The sequence below is a fragment of the Tupaia chinensis genome, unplaced genomic scaffold (genome assembly GCF_000334495.1).
Source record: "Tupaia chinensis unplaced genomic scaffold, TupChi_1.0 Scaffold000074_1, whole genome shotgun sequence".
NCBI classification, from domain to species: Eukaryota; Metazoa; Chordata; class Mammalia; order Scandentia; family Tupaiidae; genus Tupaia; species Tupaia belangeri.
The window spans coordinates 7,473,284-7,491,397 of record NW_006159534.1 but is presented as its reverse complement, the minus strand read 5'-3'; the positions used below and the strand labels follow the sequence as shown (position 1 = coordinate 7,491,397).

Sequence of the window (18,114 nt, the reverse complement as noted above, 5' to 3'; positions counted from 1 at the left end):
CTTTCCCTAGCTCTCTAGTGCCTCAGGATCTTGGGCACCTACTGTGTGTGTTTTCAGGCCAACCTGGGCACTCAAACCTGTGACTGCCCATGCAGCTTTTAGCACTGCAATCCAGTATGCTACAGACTGCAATGCCTAGGCTGGGCTATTTAATAAGATGTTTTAATGATTTAGACGTAAATCATATTTCGGTAAGCTAAAAAACAGAATCACACAGAACAGGAAATCTTACAGGCTCAAGCAACATCTGAGACATCTTCCTTATCTGTATTCTCTTAGTACAAAAAAAAAAAAAATTGGAGTTAGGAGGTAAGGAGGACATAGTTTGCTTTTCACAGCATTTAGTCTCTAGACAAAAGACACCCCACATATCTGCCTATGCATCAAGTGAGCATTTTGTCCGCCTGACTCCCCTGCATGTCTCACCCTCCACCCCCATTCCTTACCTAACCTTTCTACCTCCAATACAGTCCATGAGACAGGATGACTCAGCCTCAGTGTACCACAGGCAAATTTCTGTAGAAAAGGTTCCTAAAAATATTTATCTCTGCCAGAGAAAAAAGTTCTCCTTTCTCAGGGGGCTGATATATAAAATTAAAGAATATTCATTGAGTGCCTACGATATACCAAGTAAGGTCTCACAATATCCACTGATCTAAGGTCACCAGCAAAAGCTGTAATGCAATAATCAGATCCGAAACGTTTGGGTTTGCATCATCCTGAGGGGTGAACCTGCTCACCCAGTCAGCAGTGGGTTCCAGAAGTCTACTCATTCAAATCTACTTCTTCCTGGCTAGATTTGGCAATGCCCATCTGGTGTGAGTTGTCTGCTCTGAAATAAGCTTCAATGGAAACAACTCCAGGTCATGTGCCTAGCTACGACTGTCCAATCAGGGGGAAAAATTCTCAAGAAATCAGCCAGTTAGCTGGCATTAATCTGGGGAGTCTGGACCAGGATAGCACTGGCCTCATTTCTCACTCATCTCCCACAATTGAGCTGCTTATCATTCTCTGCCTCCATGAACTCTTTCTGGTCAGCCTGTAAAAGCTCCCTGTGGCCACTCCCTATTTCAGGGGGAAGGATGAACACCAATAGAAATTCTATCTCGAGCTAATTGTTACAGAGTTTAACTACGTTTTTCTGAATGATACCCTTAAAAAATTAATAACAATATCATTTTATGATCAAGTCCAATGGTTGTATTAGTTGGAAAATGTTGATTACGATAATGTTTTTCTCTAAATTAGTATTCTGACCTAAGTGTCATAGTTACATCAAAGGATCTAACACAGAATAGCGATATCAGAAACAGATACATATTTTCTCATATTTAAAATATAGTATGACTGGGACCAGCAGATGGCATAATGGCTACATCGCTGAACTCCCATGTAGTCAACCATGATTCGAGTCCCATACCCGGTGGCTTAAACTCACACCAGGAGCATGTGCATGTGTGCTCAAGATCCCGAGAAGAAAATGGAGGAGAAGGGATTGCAGTGTGGCCATCCCCCTGGGGGTGATTTCTCACTTTCTGTCTTTCTGTCTCTGTCTTTCTGGCAAGCGCATGCGCCCTATTGCAAAAAAAACTCTCAAAAAAATAATAAAAAATGTGTGTGTGTGTGTGTGTGTGAGCTCCCTGTGGCCACTCCCTATTTCAGGGGGAAGGATGAACACCAATAGAAATTCTATCTCGAGCTAATTGTTACAGAGTTTAACTACGTTTTTCTGAATGATACCCTTAAAAAATTAATAACAATATCATTTTATGATCAAGTCCAATGGTTGTATTAGTTGGAAAATGTTGATTACGATAATGTTTTTCTCTAAATTAGTATTCTGACCTAAGTGTCATAGTTACATCAAAGGATCTAACACAGAATAGCGATATCAGAAACAGATACATATTTTCTCATATTTAAAATATAGTATGACTGGGACCAGCAGATGGCATAATGGCTACATCGCTGAACTCCCATGTAGTCAACCATGATTCGAGTCCCATACCCGGTGGCTTAAACTCACACCAGGAGCATGTGCATGTGTGCTCAAGATCCCGAGAAGAAAATGGAGGAGAAGGGATTGCAGTGTGGCCATCCCCCTGGGGGTGATTTCTCACTTTCTGTCTTTCTGTCTCTGTCTTTCTGGCAAGCGCATGCGCCCTATTGCAAAAAAAACTCTCAAAAAAATAATAATAAAATGTGTGTGTGTGTGTGTGTGTGACTGCTTAACTGGATTCTAATAGACCCATTTCAGTTATAACAGAATACCTAACCCAATATCAGTTACTGAGGATTGGACTTCTTACTTGCTTGTTTTTATTTGTCAATTCGTTGTTTTGTTTTGTTTTATTTTCCCATTTATATAAGCTCTTGGATGGATTTAAATCAAGTGAAAATATATTTCTAGACAATTAATTCTGGAAGAAAGCAATGGCTGAGAATTTGGAAATATGATTATATGGCTACAGATAAATGAGTCAGGATATTGTCATTTGATAAAGATGACTGTTTGCTGTTCTATTTGGGCTCATTTTACTTAACCACATGCTCCAAAATTCTAGCCTTCACTATCTGTGCAAGGTCTGTGGAAGTTTATGTAGCCCAGAAACTATTCTGAAGTTTTTCTCTAATGGAAGTTCACACTTATGCCAGTAACACTGTCCAATTTCAGAAAGCACCAAATACTTACTTGTTTAGCCTTTGTTTTTGAGATGGTGTCAGAAATAGGTTTTTTCCTCTCCTTGACTGCAGTTTTAGAAAATAGTTCTTCAAATTCATGACAGTCTATGGATGGCTCTTCAATTTTTTCCCAAATAAGTGAAGCGCTGTGGTCTCTAAAGTTAAGCAAAAGATCAATGAAAGGGCCATCAAACTGAACTATATCATGATAGGCATAAAGAAGGGAGAAAGGGAAGAAAGGATGTGGGGGAGAAAAACAGGAAGGAGAAATGGAAAAGGCAGAGACATGAGGAAGAAAGAATATTCTTTTCTTTAAGCTTGCCATTTACTTTATCAACTTGGTGAGAAAGTTTAAATGCTATCCATATAAAATGACAACTTTGCCTGGAAATTATTACCAGGAATTCTCAGTTATCAAGTCACTGTATAAAAACATAAAGGGAAAACCTCTCTCAGTATGAACTATAAAGGCAAGGAAAGCTCGCTGTCTCATGATCCCACATGATTTAGCCTTGTGGATTATTCATAAGTTAAAATATTTAAGTTTCAAGATGGCATCCTTCCTCTCCCCCACTGTCACCAATCACCCTACTGTTATTTGGCTTCTCAATGACACAGACTGATGTAGTACCACCTATAAAGGGTCAATGTACTTTAAAAAAATAAAAATAAAAACAACAGAAATAACTTCATATTATGTATCTAGAAAAAATGTTTGGGGTACAACTTAAAATGATTTATCAGCATAGTTAAAAGTAATCAGGATATATAAAGCATAGGTTCTTACCTTCTGATATAACTTAGTGAAGAAAAAAATTAATATAAGAAGTGTAAAATAACTCTGATAAATACCCGTTTGCATGACACAGCACAGAGGAAGTCTAAAATACCATGAAAAGTTAGAGGAAAAAAGGCCAGTGAGATTTCAGTTGTGTGTTATTCTCTCCACAGCCATGCATCACGGAAGTGTCTCGTGGCTAACACACAGGCTATGCATTATGCACAGCGGTGCGATACTCACCAGCACACTTAATGAACAGTGTTCTTCTATGACGTTATAACTTCACACTACGTCACCAGTCATCTGTAGAAGTGCCATGAAATTCTCAAAACTGAGTTACTTCATGCCTGGGGTATGGGTGTGTTTATTATCATGTAGCCTATTCCTAAAGAAAGACTACTACAAACAGGATAGAATAGAAAAGCAAGGCTATATCCTTTGAAGGATGCAAAAACCATGCTCAGAAGCCAGTTTGCCAAAGGACTTGACATTTTTAAGCTGTCAGAAATGGAAACTTAAATAGTGAAAGTAAAGCATAGATCTCATATGAAAAATGATTTGACTATAAATATCTCTGCTTATCTGCCCTCACTCATTTTCTAGGGGGCATAGAGGAGAATTCCAATTAGATTCAAGCATCTGTAGCTGTCTACCACAACTAGATAGCAGATCAAATATGCTAAAAAAAATCCATTCATAACTACGGAAATGGAAATATATACATCTTATACATTGATACATACATGTCATTTGTTTTACCTGTTCAATGTGTCTGGAAAAAAAGATCCTAAAATGTTAAATAACAAATTGCTTCATTAAATACTAATGGAAAAAAATCTACAGACAAGTTTTAGAGATGTACTTAAAAATACATTAAAATTGCAATTTTCCCGAAAGTTTTATGGTAAAACGTTTCTCTCATATTGACAAACTGAGCAAAGATGAGTTCACTTTGTGTTACCTTCTACTATGCAGCTGAATTCTTGTCCAATAAAGAGGCTTCATTGGCCGGCAAGGCTCTATTGGCTGCTTCCTACTTTCTTTGTCTTGATGCATCCCGAATCCAAACAAGCCAGTTGGCAATGGAGGAGGAAGAAATCCACACACTTGTGGTGTTGGTAAAGTGCTACTCCCAACTTGTGGGGCGAGTGAAGGGCCTGATCCAGGGAGCAAAGGCGGTGGTGGGGGTGGAGGGATTCCTGTTCCAGGGGGAAGTGGAGGGGGAGCTGGTGCAGGTAGTATCCCCATACCTGGCAAAGGCGGAGGTGGGGGAATCCCAGCACCAGGCAGAGGAGGGGGAGGAGGGGGAATCCCAACTCCAGGTAGAGGAGGAGGAGGAGGTATTCCCATACCAGGTAGAGGAGGGGGAGGAGGTATTCCCATACCAGGTAGAGGTGGGGGAGGAGGAATCCCCACTCCAGGAAGAGGTGGGGGAGGAGGTATTCCCACTCCAGGAAGAGGGGGAGGAGGAGGTATTCCCACGCCGGGAAGAGGGGGAGGAGGCGGTATTCCCACGCCGGGAAGAGGGGGAGGAGGAGGTATTCCCACTCCAGGAAGAGGAGGGGGAGGAGGTGGCAGCATTTCTGTACCCGGCAGAGGAGGAGGAGGGGGAATTGCTGTGCTCGGCAGAGCAGGCACTGTCATGCCAGGGAGAGGAGGAGGGGGGAGAGTCACCCCGCCTGAGACAGACATGGAGCTAGAGGACTCTGTGCAAGGCAGAGGCGGTGGGGGAGGGATGTTGCAGCTGTTTCCAAAAGAGGAGAAAACAGAATGTTCATGGCTGGTTTCATATTCAGTTTGAAGAGAATGGGACGTTTGTGACCCAGGCTGTTGACCATCAGACTGTGGAAGGGATGGAGGTGGTGGTGGCTGTCCACTTTGTGTGGACTGATGGGCATCAAGCTGGACTGATATCCGCCTTGGAGACACAATCAGAGAAATCTCTGAACAGAACTTTGTCTGAGGCCCAGAAGGTGAGGCTGGAACAGCTGACTCTCCGTGTTCCATCCCAGGTGGGCGAGGAGCACCCTCTGGCAGTGCACTCACAGAAGGCAGCGTCAGTACCCCGCCCTCTTCTGTCGGGGAAGTCTGTATGGATTTTGCCTGTAAAGTCCTTTGATGCTGTACATCCTTTTCTCCTAACCTGAGAGCTTCCAGACAGACATTTTCTGAGGCCATCACTCCATTCTCAACCCTGTGGCGGCCACTGGTCACTTCCATGTCCACGGCAGGGTACTGCTTCTCTAGTTCAGCTATTTTGGTCCTCAGATTCTCAATAGTCTGTTCCAGCTGTTGAATCACAGTTGCCTGTCCCTCAGACTTCATGTCAAAAACTTCCTGAGGGGCGATAAAGAGAAATGAGATTAAATGCAAAATTTTTTTAAATTTAATTTTATTTTTTTACATTTTTTTCATACAATCAATCACATTTTTTAGCTTACGAGGTGATCATTTCAATATGTGAACATTTCTCCCCAGTCCAGTTGATGAAAATATAACAATACTACCTCCCTGTCTCAACAATGCTGTCAATCCAAATATGCAAAATAATTTTAAATTAAGCAAAATTTTATTTGTTTGTTGTGATATTTACAGAAAAAACTCTCTAGGGAAGGACACTACTAATATCTCTATAACTTCCTCTCCTCCATGTTCAGATTTCAAAATGGTTTAACCATAGTATCACAGGATTCTAACACCCTTGGCTGTCTTCATCTTTGAATGAGAGTACTGAGAAGTAGACCACCGAGAATAGGAAAGCAAATTCTGATAGAAAAACCACTTTATTTCCAAACTAGGCTTCTCTTTTTTCTATTAAGATAGTCCCTCGTGACTTTTTTTTAAGGTAATCCTGCATTTTAAAGGGAATTGCTACTTTTAAAAGTCATCACTGAACAAGTCTTCAGTAGAAATATGTAAAATCTCTATGATATTTATATGGGCATGGGCAAACATTAAAAGCATGTGTTTACACTCTGTGCATCATGTTTACTATTGCCAGGAATGAATGAGAGTGCCTACTCTTATGTGAGCTTGTCAGCTGTTGTAGTAGCATCACCTGGTTTTTTAAGAATTATTTAATTTTATTTATTATTATAATTTTTAAATTTCCTATAGTGCATGTGTGCTCGCCAGAGATAGACAGATACACAGAGAGAAAGAGAAAGCAAGCCATCAGATCGAGGACTCGAGCCAGTCAACCATGTGGGAATCTAGTGCCTTACGGCCATGCCACCTACTGATCCTATCTCCTTGTTATTTTAATTCACAATTGCTGGATGACAAATCAACATGAACTTCTTTTTATATGTTTACTTGACACCTATATATTTTTCTCTTCTCTCTCATTTTTTTTTTTTTTTGGAGGGGTTTTTGCTATAGGGCACGTGTGCTCGCCAGAAAGACAGAGAGAGACAGAGAGACAGAAAGCGAGATATCACCCCCAGGGGGGATGGCCACGCTGCAGTCCCTTCTCCTCCATTCTCCTCTCAGTATCTTGGGCACGCACGCACACGCATCCAGCGTGAGTTTAAGCCACCAGGTCCAGGACTTGAACCGCAGTCAACTACATGGGAGTCCAGTGACATAGCTAACTGCTGGTCTCGACATCTGTATATTTTTCTTGATGAGGTATCTGTTTAGATATTACGCCAACTGCTGGTCCCGACATCTGTATATTTTTCTTGATGAGGTATCTGTTTAGATATTTTGCCTATTAATAAGGATAACTATTTTCTTATTGTTGAATTTTAAGAGTTCTTTATATTTTTTTAATATAAGTCCTTTATCAAATATTTTGCAAATATTTTCTCCTTATTATGGCTTGTTTTTTATTCTCTTAACAGTGTTTTCCACAGAGTAAAGTTTTTAATTTTAATGAAGTTTAACATCAAATTCTTTTCTTTCATGGAATGTGCTTTTGAGATTAAATCTAAAAACTCACAGCCAAACCCAAGGACACATACATTTTTCACTCTTCCTTGTTTATACAATTGCCAGAGGGGGTGTGTGCTCACCAAAGAGAGAGAAAGTGCCCCTCAATGAGATATGGCCATGCCATAATCCTTTGTCTTTCATATCTCTGTCTTGTTAGGATGTAGGGTACGTATGCACATGTACCTGATCTGTTTTTCAAGCTACCAGGCAGAGTTTGAACTGCAACCAGCCATGCAGGATCTAGCCCTCTATACCCAGTGCTTAGCCACTGTGCTAGATGGCCAGCTTCATTTTCTTTATTATTTTACACCCAACATATTTGCAGTGAAAAAAAAAATGCAGATGAATAAGAAAGAAATGGGTATTTACTATAAATGAAGCATTTTGGGTGCTATGGTATATGTGATAGAAATCTTCAGAACTAGTTTTCCTCTCCATTCTACCCCCATGGAGGAACAGGAGGTATAAACTTAGGAGTTTTCATCCTATCCCTGTTACTTCTTCCCTAGATACTGTATCTTTTACTATGATATGTATGAGGTAAACAAGGTAAAGACCACAGACCATACATTTTACTCACTGGAAATTATGCTTCTTAAAAGCTGTAGAGAATTTGTTAGCCTAGAGACACAGCCCCTACATGAGTTGTTTAAAAAAAAAATGTATCTATCATAAAAAAAAAAAAGAAGTAAAATGAAAAAGACCTATGTAACCCTTACCATAATGGAAACTGGTGGGTTGTTGGGAAAGTCACGATGCATATTTGCATAGAAAATCTACGTTCTATGAGTTTTAAGCTGCCAGGTCTGGGACTAGAACCATGGTTGACTACATGGGAGTCCAGAACAACACAACCATTACACCATCAGTTGGTCCCTAGCGATAACTTTTTTACAGATAGTCTTTATAGCAAATGGAAGAAAAGTGGAGGTTAGAGTCTGTTTCTTTATGTATATTATTCTCACAACAGAAAAGAATTCTCCTTTTCCATTCTAGGGAAGCAGAGCAATTAACTCACCAGACTATAAAATAAGGCCAGCCATCCACCACTGCAGTGTGTAGGATTCTTGGTTCTGAATTTAGCTAAGGGTCTTCAAAGAATCTTATCTGCCCTTCCTTATCCAGAGCTATCAGTCAAGGACTGGCTGGCTCTCAGAGTGCCTAAATAGAGAGGACCTTACCAAGTCAAGCTAAGACATTTTCTGTAGAGCTCTCTAGGGAAAGTTGCATTGTTTCTCAGCAGTAAGAGATGATTTCTATATAGGTTATATTTAGGCTTTCTAAAGAAATTTACTTGGTGAATATTAATCATGATCAAAAAAAGAGTTTGTCTCTCTCCTGCCCATTTAAGTACACATTCTACTCTCAGGACCTACAGGAAGTAAAGTGAAGATTCACAAGGCCCACCCACTGACAAATCCTAGATTTAATCTCTCAGAGACTGCCAGGCGCTCTGGTGTCCATGTTCAGCCATCTGTTCCCCTCTGTCCAGTGCCTGGAACTTAATCTTCTGTCTCTTCAGAGTGCAGCTAGAAGGAGGCCTGACAGACTCTCAAAGGACTTGACTTCGGAGAAATACACTTGCGTTATCTTTAGACTTCTAGGCGTTTCAAAAATGACTCTCAGCATTTCCAGTAACTGTGTAATAGTTTATCCAATGTGGATGGCTCTTACTATCAAAAATTGAATAATTTATCTAAGGAGAAGAAATAAGTGATTTTGGCAATTTTGTACAGAACCTATACAATGGGTACATTGTTATAAATGGAGGAAAGACAAATCTATTTTTGGTTAGTTAACGCAAAAATTAGTACACTTTATATATTATCAGTAAGGTTATTTGTATTTCAAAATATTATTTCAAAATCTTAAATCATTATAAGTGATAAAGTCTGCCATCTACTTTGGCTCAGCAATTATATACAATAAGTCAGCCAAAATTCTTCCATTCTTGTATAATCTTATATGTGGGTGGTGATGGTTAGCTCTTATAAATTATTTAAACACTTACATATCACAAACTACAAGTTTCCATTGAAAAATAAAATGTCTACCAAAAATATTTTTTCAAATACAAGATTATCCGATTCCCAGAAAAAGAAAACATTACTGTAACACTAAAGTTACAACTGTCAAAAAGGAAGCCAAAATACACTCAAGTAAAGCTTTTGCTGAAAAGTTAATTTGCTCATCTTTAAAACTTTATTATTATGCAAGCAAAACACTTTCAGAGCCTGGAATATAAAAACTATTTATAAGTTAACACTTTAATCATTTATTTTGTCCATTTTAATATATGTAATTCATTTTCTATCATACTCAGATTTTCAAGTTTTGCTAAATTCTAATGCCACATTAAGTTATGACAGTCTAGAATCTATAAAACAAGGATACTATCCTTTTTATAGACATGTACACATTCTTTATCTAAATTCTAAAACTTCCTAAAATTTTGGAATAAACCAATGACATTCCAAATCTACAGTAAACCAACCTATGCTAAACATGATCCTACATGAAAAGAAATCCACATTTTAAATATACATGGCCATGCACAAAAATAAAGTACAATTTCAAATTTGCAAGGGAATTCCAAGAAAGAAGGAGATATTTAAACATTTGGTAAGTGGCAAATAACTTACTTAGGGCTTCCTTCTTAAATACGAACATACTACTGAAATAAAAAAGCTTCAAACAGAGAGCTAAACTGGCATCTCTGAAATCCTTATAATGAGAAGAATAATAAATGATTGAAATTAAAACATTTTTGAGCTAGAATGGATATGACAAATTCTTCTGATTCCCTCGCTGCATAAATGTGATGTGGGTAGGAGAGGGAGAAGTTAGACTTCATAATTGGCTAAATTGCTTTTAACTTCTTTTCAGCATAGTGACTGATAAGCCGATTAATGAAAGGCTAAAGTAGTGATAATCATCATTAGTTAATAACCACAAGGGAAGTACTAATGTATTTGGAAAGAAGAGTCGGAAAAAAAACAGGAAATAATAGCAAAGGGAACCTGACTATTTTATTCCCTCTCACTCTTCTGAATTTTCTCTTCAGTATATGAGCTAGAGTTGTGGCGAATTTCTGGACCAAACTCGGAAGCACTATATTCCCAAACAGTCCCAAATAGCGCAAGGAAGAAAAACACTATTTCATTACAGTTTCATTTTTATTCAATGATTCATGAATATAAAGTAAATGCAGGTTTTCACCCCCTAACCACCTTTCCTGTGTTAACACCCAACTATTCTCAAATGTCATTTAAAAACTTCCAAAAAACTAAGCATGGAGAAAATGAAATGAAATGGATTAGGAAAATTACTCATAGTGGTAGCACTGTCATTTGGCCCAGGAATTCTAATGGAATTAATCTCTCAGTACTGTTAATATTCTTCTTATAGCCAGATATTATAGTTTTAACCTTGGCCTTTATAAAGAATCCAATACTCCTAAAAACCCTCTCTTCTCTTGACTAATGTAAAAAGTTTTATACCATCCTCCCCTCTTGTTTTTCAGGGGGTTTTTTTGTCTGACTTTTTTGGGGGGAAGTAGAGATTTTGTCCTTGGTGTTTGATTCTCTGTATATAACTGAGAGAGCTCATCAATTTACATATATTCAATCACTCTTCATTATACTGATTATTGTTAGTTCTTCCTTTCTCATCAATGCTTTACTCCTATACTGTGACTGCCTAGTTATCGCTGCTACTTGATTATCCTACCCTTTCCAACAAAATATTACATCATACTAATAAATTCTTCAAAATCTTTAAAGAAAAACTAATACCAATTCTCAAACTATTTCAAAAAATTCAAGTGGAGAGAATCCTTCCAATCTCATTTTACAATGCCAACATTACCCTGATACCAAAATCAGACAAGTATGTACACACACGCAAAGAAAACTACAGATTAATAACCCTGATGGGAGTCGGCAGGTGGCATGGTGGTTGGGGGCACTGGATTCCCACATGGCCAACTGTGGTTCGAGTCCTGGACCTGGCGGCTTGCTTGCAAAATAACCCTGATGAACATAGATACAAAAATATGCAACAAAACACCAGCAATAAAACATTAAAAATATATCATGATCAAGTAGGATTTGTCCCAGGGATGTAAAGATGGTTCAACATGTACATATCATTAATTGTTATACATCACATGAACAGAATGAAAGGTAAAAACCATATGATCATCTCAATTGACACAGAAAAAAAAAGATTTGATAAATGCATCTCTTTATGATAAAGACATAAATTAGATGTAGAAGGTATATATTCCAATATAATAAAGGCCATCCATGACAAACAGCTAGCATCATAAAATTGGGAAAAGTTGGAAATTTTTCCTTCTAAGAACTAGAACAAGGCAAAAAATTTCACTTTCTCCACTCTTATTCAACCTAATACTGAAAGACATAGCTAGAGTAGGCAAGAGAAAGAAACTAAAGGTATCCTAATTGGCAAGAGGAAGTCAAATTACCTCTTTGCAAACAACATGATCATATATTTAGAAAAACAAAAATACTGATCAAAAAAAAACTCTTAGAACCGATAAGTGATTCAGTAAAATAGCAGGATACACAGTCAACATTTAAAAAATTCAGTAGTATATTATACAACAATAATGAACTAGCAAAAAAAAAAAAAAAAAAAAAGAAAAGAAAAAGAAAAAAAGAAAAGAGCAATCCATTTACAACAGCAAAATAAATACCTAAGAGTAAATTTAACCAAGGAGATGAAAGATCTCTACAACAAAAACTATAAAACACTAATAAAAGAAATTGAAGAAAACAAAAAAATTGGAAAGAACTTCCATGTGTATGGATTAGAAGAATTAATATTGTCAAAATGCCTATACTACCCAAAGCAATCTATAGATCCAATGAAATCCCTAAAAAAAGAACAATAATATTCACTACAAAATAGAAAAACACAAAACCAAAACTCTCATGGAAACATGAAAGACCCTGAATAGTCAAAGTTATTCTTGTGCAAAAAGAATAAAGCTGACTTCACACTGCCTGACTACAAAATATACTACAAAGCTATAATAACCAAAACATCTTGGTATTGGCATTGATCACATAGATCAATGAACTAGAGAATCTACAAATAAACCAACATACATACAGCCAATTGATTTTCAACCAAGATGCTAAGAACATTTATTGGGAAAGGAACAGTATCTTTAATAAATAGTACTGGAAAAAATGGATATTCATATGCAGAAGAAAGAAATTAGACCTCTATCTCTCACCAAATACAAAATAAGACTAGAAATTATGAAATTTTAAGAAAGCAAGGGAGGTGCTTCATGATATTGGCTCAAGCAAAGATATTTTTTTAATTAAGGCCTGAAAAGCACAGGCAACAAAAGCAGAAACAGAAATATGAGAACATATCAAACAAAAAGTTTCTGTAAAGGAAACAATAAACAGAGATAAAACAACCTAGAAAATGGGAGAAAATATTTGCAAGCTATGCAACTGACAAGGAATCAACAACTAGAATATCCAAGGAACTCAAACAATTCTCCAGCCTCTCATCCGCAAAAAAAAAAGGAAAAAAAAATTTTTAATGATCACCCTGAACAATTTTCAGAATAAGACATACAAATGGCCAAAATGTGCATGAAAAATATCAACGCCAATTATTATTTGGGAAATGCAAGTCAAAACTGTAAGGTATCACCTCAATTAGAATGTCTAATATTAAAAAGCAAAGAACAACAAATACTAAAGATATAGAAAAAAGGGAAATTGTATGCATTGTTGATGGGAATGTAAATTAGTAATCATTATGTAAAACACACTATGGCAGTTCCTAAAAAAACTTTAAAAGTATGAGCTGGCAGCCCCACTACTGGGTATACATCCTAAGGAAAAGAAATCAGTAAGTCAGAGATATCTGTACTTCTACATTTTCTGTAGCACTAGTCCCAATAGTCAAGATATGGAGCCAGCCTACGTGTCCATCAACTGATGAATGGGTAAATAAATCATGGTACATATACACAATGCAATATTACTGGAAATTCATGATGCATTTTTACATAGAAAAACATAGAAAAATACATCATGACTTTGCCGATGACCTAATACTTAGCCATAAATGAATGAAATTTGTCATTTCAACATGGATGAGCTCGGAAAAAATTATACTAAGGAAAAATGAGCCAGACACAGACAAAGAACTACAGCATCTTCTTACTCATTAGTGGAAGCTAAAAGATTTGATCACATTAAAAGTGAAGAAAGAAATGGTGGCCACCAGATGATGGGAAGGAAACAGGGGAAAGAAAGATAGAATTTGTTGAACAGGTCCAAAATTGCAAGTAATTCAATGAAATGAGTTCTAGAATCCTGTAGCATAGTAGAGCAACCTACAGTTAAAGGTACTTTCGAAAATAGCTAGAAGAGAGGACTTTCAATGTTCACAAAACAAAAGTAATGATAATTGTTTGAGAAGGTAGATATGTTAATTGGCCTATTTTGATCATTATCCATTGTATTGATGAAATGAAAATTCACATTGCACCCCATAAATATGTATGACTATTATACACCAAATAAAATTCATAATAAAAAGAAACAGAGATTTCTGCCACCCCACCCCTCAAGTTTCTGACTCAGTGAAGTTCTGGAATAGGATCTGAGAATCTGCATGTATAGCCAGAGATCAGTTGATGCCAATGTTGCTGATTCAGGGACCACACTTGGAAAACCACAGCATAATTTATACACTAGACATGGCTACCAAATCTATTATTTTAATCTTTGGTTGCCAGTCTTTTCTGTATCAAATTAGCACCTTGACTGAGAGTCTCATCACCTCTGGATGGGGTTATTTCAAGAGTTTAACAGCTGCTCCTCCTAACTGGCTCTACTTTCCCTTTTCCTATCAGTACTATATTCCCTTGCCAGGTAACCATTCCTTAAACATTAGCTCATGACGATACTTCCTTGCTCAAGAACTCATGGCTCCCAATTGCTAAGAATAAAACATTTTAAATTTTCTATTTGGATCATGAATTTTTTAAAAAGAGTAATTAATTTATTACTATTATTATTCAATTAGACAAGAGAGATGGATAGAGAGAGAGCAAGAGAGGGAGAGTGAGAAAGCAAGCCACCGTCTGAGACTCAGATGTGCTCAGCCATGTGGGAGTCAGCAGCACAACCAGCATGCCATCCACCAGCTCCCATACATTTTGTAATAACCTTAAAATGTGAAGACCTTGGGAATAGCAGTTGGTAATGGCTATATCGCTGGACTCCCATGTAATCGACCATGTTTCGAGTCCCAGACCCGGTGGCTTAAACTCATGCCGGGTGTATGTGCCTGCATGCCCAAGATCCTGAGAGGACAATGGAGGAGAAGGGATTGTGGCGTGGCCATCACCCCGGGGTGGGGGGGTGATTTCTCACTTTCTGTCTCTCTGTCTCTCTTTGTCTTTCTGGCAAGCGCACATGCCCTATAGCAAAAACCTCTAAAAAAAAAAAAAAAAGGTGTGAAGGCCTCATTACTCACCCTGCGTACTACAGAGGGATATTGTAAGAATTAAATAAACTATCAATTCTTGTTATTCACAATAAATTATGTTCTGGGCCAGCAGGTGGCTTAGTGGTTAAGGAGCAAGACTCCCACATGGCCAACCGCAGTTCGAGTCCTGGACCTCGTGGCTTTCTTTCTCAATCTCCCTCTCTTTCTCTGTGTCTCTCTGGTGAGCACACATGTCCTATAGCAAACTTAAAAATAATAATAGATAAGAAATAAAATGTTGGGAACCAGCAATTAGCATAATGGCTATGTCGCTGGACTCCCACGTAGTTGACCGCAATTCCTGTCCCGGACCTGGTGGCTTAAAAAACTCACGCCAGGCGCGTGTGCATGCGTGCCCAAGATCCCGAGAGGAAAATGGAGGAGAAGGGGTTGCAGCATGACCATCCCCCCTGGGGGGTGATTTCTCGCTTTCTGTCTCTATGTCTCTGGGTCTGTCTGGTGAGCGCATGCGCCCTATAGCGAAAACCTCTCCAAAAAAAAAAAAAAAAAAAAAAAAAAGTTTTTAAAAAGCAATTATGTTCTATAAAGTTTCTGTGAATACTGTACCACTAAAATATACAGGGCTAGATTATCACAAGCCTTTGGCTGCATTTTAGTCAACTAATCAGTATATATCCTTTTTTGAATATGTTAAGCATTCTTACTATATATTCTCAATTGGCTAATACTGAACTGATTGCCAAAAGCACTGTAACTCATGCCTGAACAATCTTATCTAACATGTATTTTCACCATAAGACACACTGCAGTCTTCTTATAATTAGAATCACTAGACAGTACTTTAGCATTCTGCTTGGGGGTCATTTTAAACAGAGAAATCAAGAAAAAAAAAAGTAAAAAACATGACATTAAACAGATCACAAATAGGACACTTGTTTACAGAATGAAAGCTGAAACAAGAAGGCACCTTCACTTTGTTCAACCTTACCTAGTAAAATGCACATCTAGTGATTCAAATTTTTCACCCCTTTATGTGTACTCATGAATCATCCGAAAGCACCACACAAATATTGATTTGGGGATTACAAATAAATATTAGCAAGTAGGCAAGTTTACAAATACAGAATCGTGAATAATGAGGATTGACTCTATTGTGTAAGCATTTTTCAAAACCACAGATATAACAATAGTAATGATAAAAATAATAGCTTATTATGTACCAGGAGCTATTCAAAGCATTTCACATAAATCAATGCATTAAAAGTCTACAAAGCGGGTGAGCAGGTGTCATGGTGGTCAAAGTGCTGGACTCTCACATGGCTGACCATGGTTCAAGTGCCAAACCCGGTGGCTTGCTTCCTCACTTGCCCTTTCTCTCTCTGAACAAATTAATAATAACAACAAATAAAATCAGCTAAACAAATAAATCTTTAAAAATAAACAAATAAATAAAACCCACAAAAGGTGCCAGGTGGTAGCATAACAGTAAACTGTCATTCTCAGTGAGGCAATCCCACATGGGAAGCTTCCTGACTCAAACCAAAGACCTCCCTTATTAAGCCTGGCATGTATGTGCCAGGGCTGGAGGAGGTTGGGGGTACATTGTGGCAGTGGGACCCTGCTGGGAGCACTTACTTTCTCTCTCTCTCAGAAAATAAACTTTTTAAAAATATCTATGAGATGGGACTTACTATCATGGCCATTTTATCTGTGTGGAAACTGAGGCGCACAAAGGAAAATGCTTTCCCCAAGTTCTGACAAAGATCCTCTCTTTGATCGTACTCCAGTCAGGCTCCTAAGAGCCTCCTTCACAGCTAGGTCCCTATGTTGGTGTAGGAAGGCTTAAACAAGCACTAACACCGTTTATAATAGCTCAAGGCCACATCCATAAGATAAACCGGCCCCTCCTTAAAGCGTCTGCCTGGGAAAACTCAAGGCTGCCAAAATATTTCACTGTTTGTTCCAGCCAACACCTAAGGATAAGGTCTCTGTCTCCTAGTCTCTGAGGAGGGTAGATTCCTAACTTCAATAATTGCCATTACCAGACACAGCTGGCCTAATCTCATTTACACTGATGAACCCTTTGTAACTTTTCTTTTTCTGTACCCTCCTAAGTTTCCAACTTGCACTCCTCCTTACATCCACCCTTACTCTCCTTATAAAATGCGCAGTCACTTCTGCATAAATCAAAGTTGAATTCCGTTTACGATGAACTCTTTTCCCTGTTGCAATAGTTACTACTGATTGTGATCTATCCTTACCACTTTTAACCAGTATCTGGCTTTATCTTTGAGAGTTTCCCAGTTAAAAGGGAAATGACTGAGATTTGTGGCCAGGCAAAAGCCCAAAGCCCACATCTTCAACTACTACAATATGACTCTAAGCAAATTTTCAACTACTCTTCAGTATGTACCCTCTGCTCTAATCGGTATGACCTCCCACATATTTAGACTTTCATCAGACATTTTCCAGGCATTTTCATAAAAATGTCTGGTACTATGTTAGATCCTGGAGGGACAAAAAAAGAATGGGTTGTCTTACCCTTAAGGAGGAGCTCAACTGTTGAAGGGACATCATAATTTAATAATTACGGAAAAATAAGAATAGAGAGACACAGAAAAGACATCAACAAAGGTCTCTAGATTGAGGTTTCTCCGGTGAAGTGCCAAAGAGAAAGTTGGACAAATTTAGATTAAGAAATAAGAGTTAAGTGGATTTTTTTTTTTACAAAAAAGAGTAGAAGTATAGAAGAAACATACATAGAGATAGATATGAAGGATCCTAATGATTCCAAAAACCTAGGCTGGAACAAGCAGACCATGTGGGAAATAGAATAAGCCTAAAGATAGGGGATGGCACGAGAAAACCCTCTATGTCAAACTCAGGAGTCTGAACATTTTTTCTCAAATGCTATGTGTAGTCGTTGAATGAGTCTAAGCGTATGTCAGACATAAGCGAATTTGCGTTTTAGAAAGATACCTCTGGAGGCATTATGGAAGAGAGATTAGAGGGATTAAAACTGGAAGTCAGGAGACCTGTCAGGAGACCAGAACAGTAATCCAGATAGACTAGGCTCTGGGCTAAGGCACTGTCCGTTTGCAAGAAGTGGAAGCTCCGGAGGCGAGAGCAAGACAGAGCCTGTGCGGAAGGAATTAGTGCCTCTCATGTCACTCAGACTACTTTATGCCACCTACCCTCCCCCA

General features: G+C 38.1%; 1 protein-coding gene across 1 annotated transcript in view; it reads right to left on the bottom strand.

Moving 5' to 3' along the window:
• The window catches only part of FMN2 (formin 2), a 407,588-nt gene that overhangs the window by 245,995 nt on the left and 143,479 nt on the right, over positions 1-18,114 (bottom strand). Inside the window, 2 exon segments of the mRNA XM_027767852.1 lie at positions 2,693-2,837; positions 4,425-5,800. Coding sequence (XP_027623653.1) covers positions 2,693-2,837; positions 4,425-5,800 — 1,521 coding nt within the window.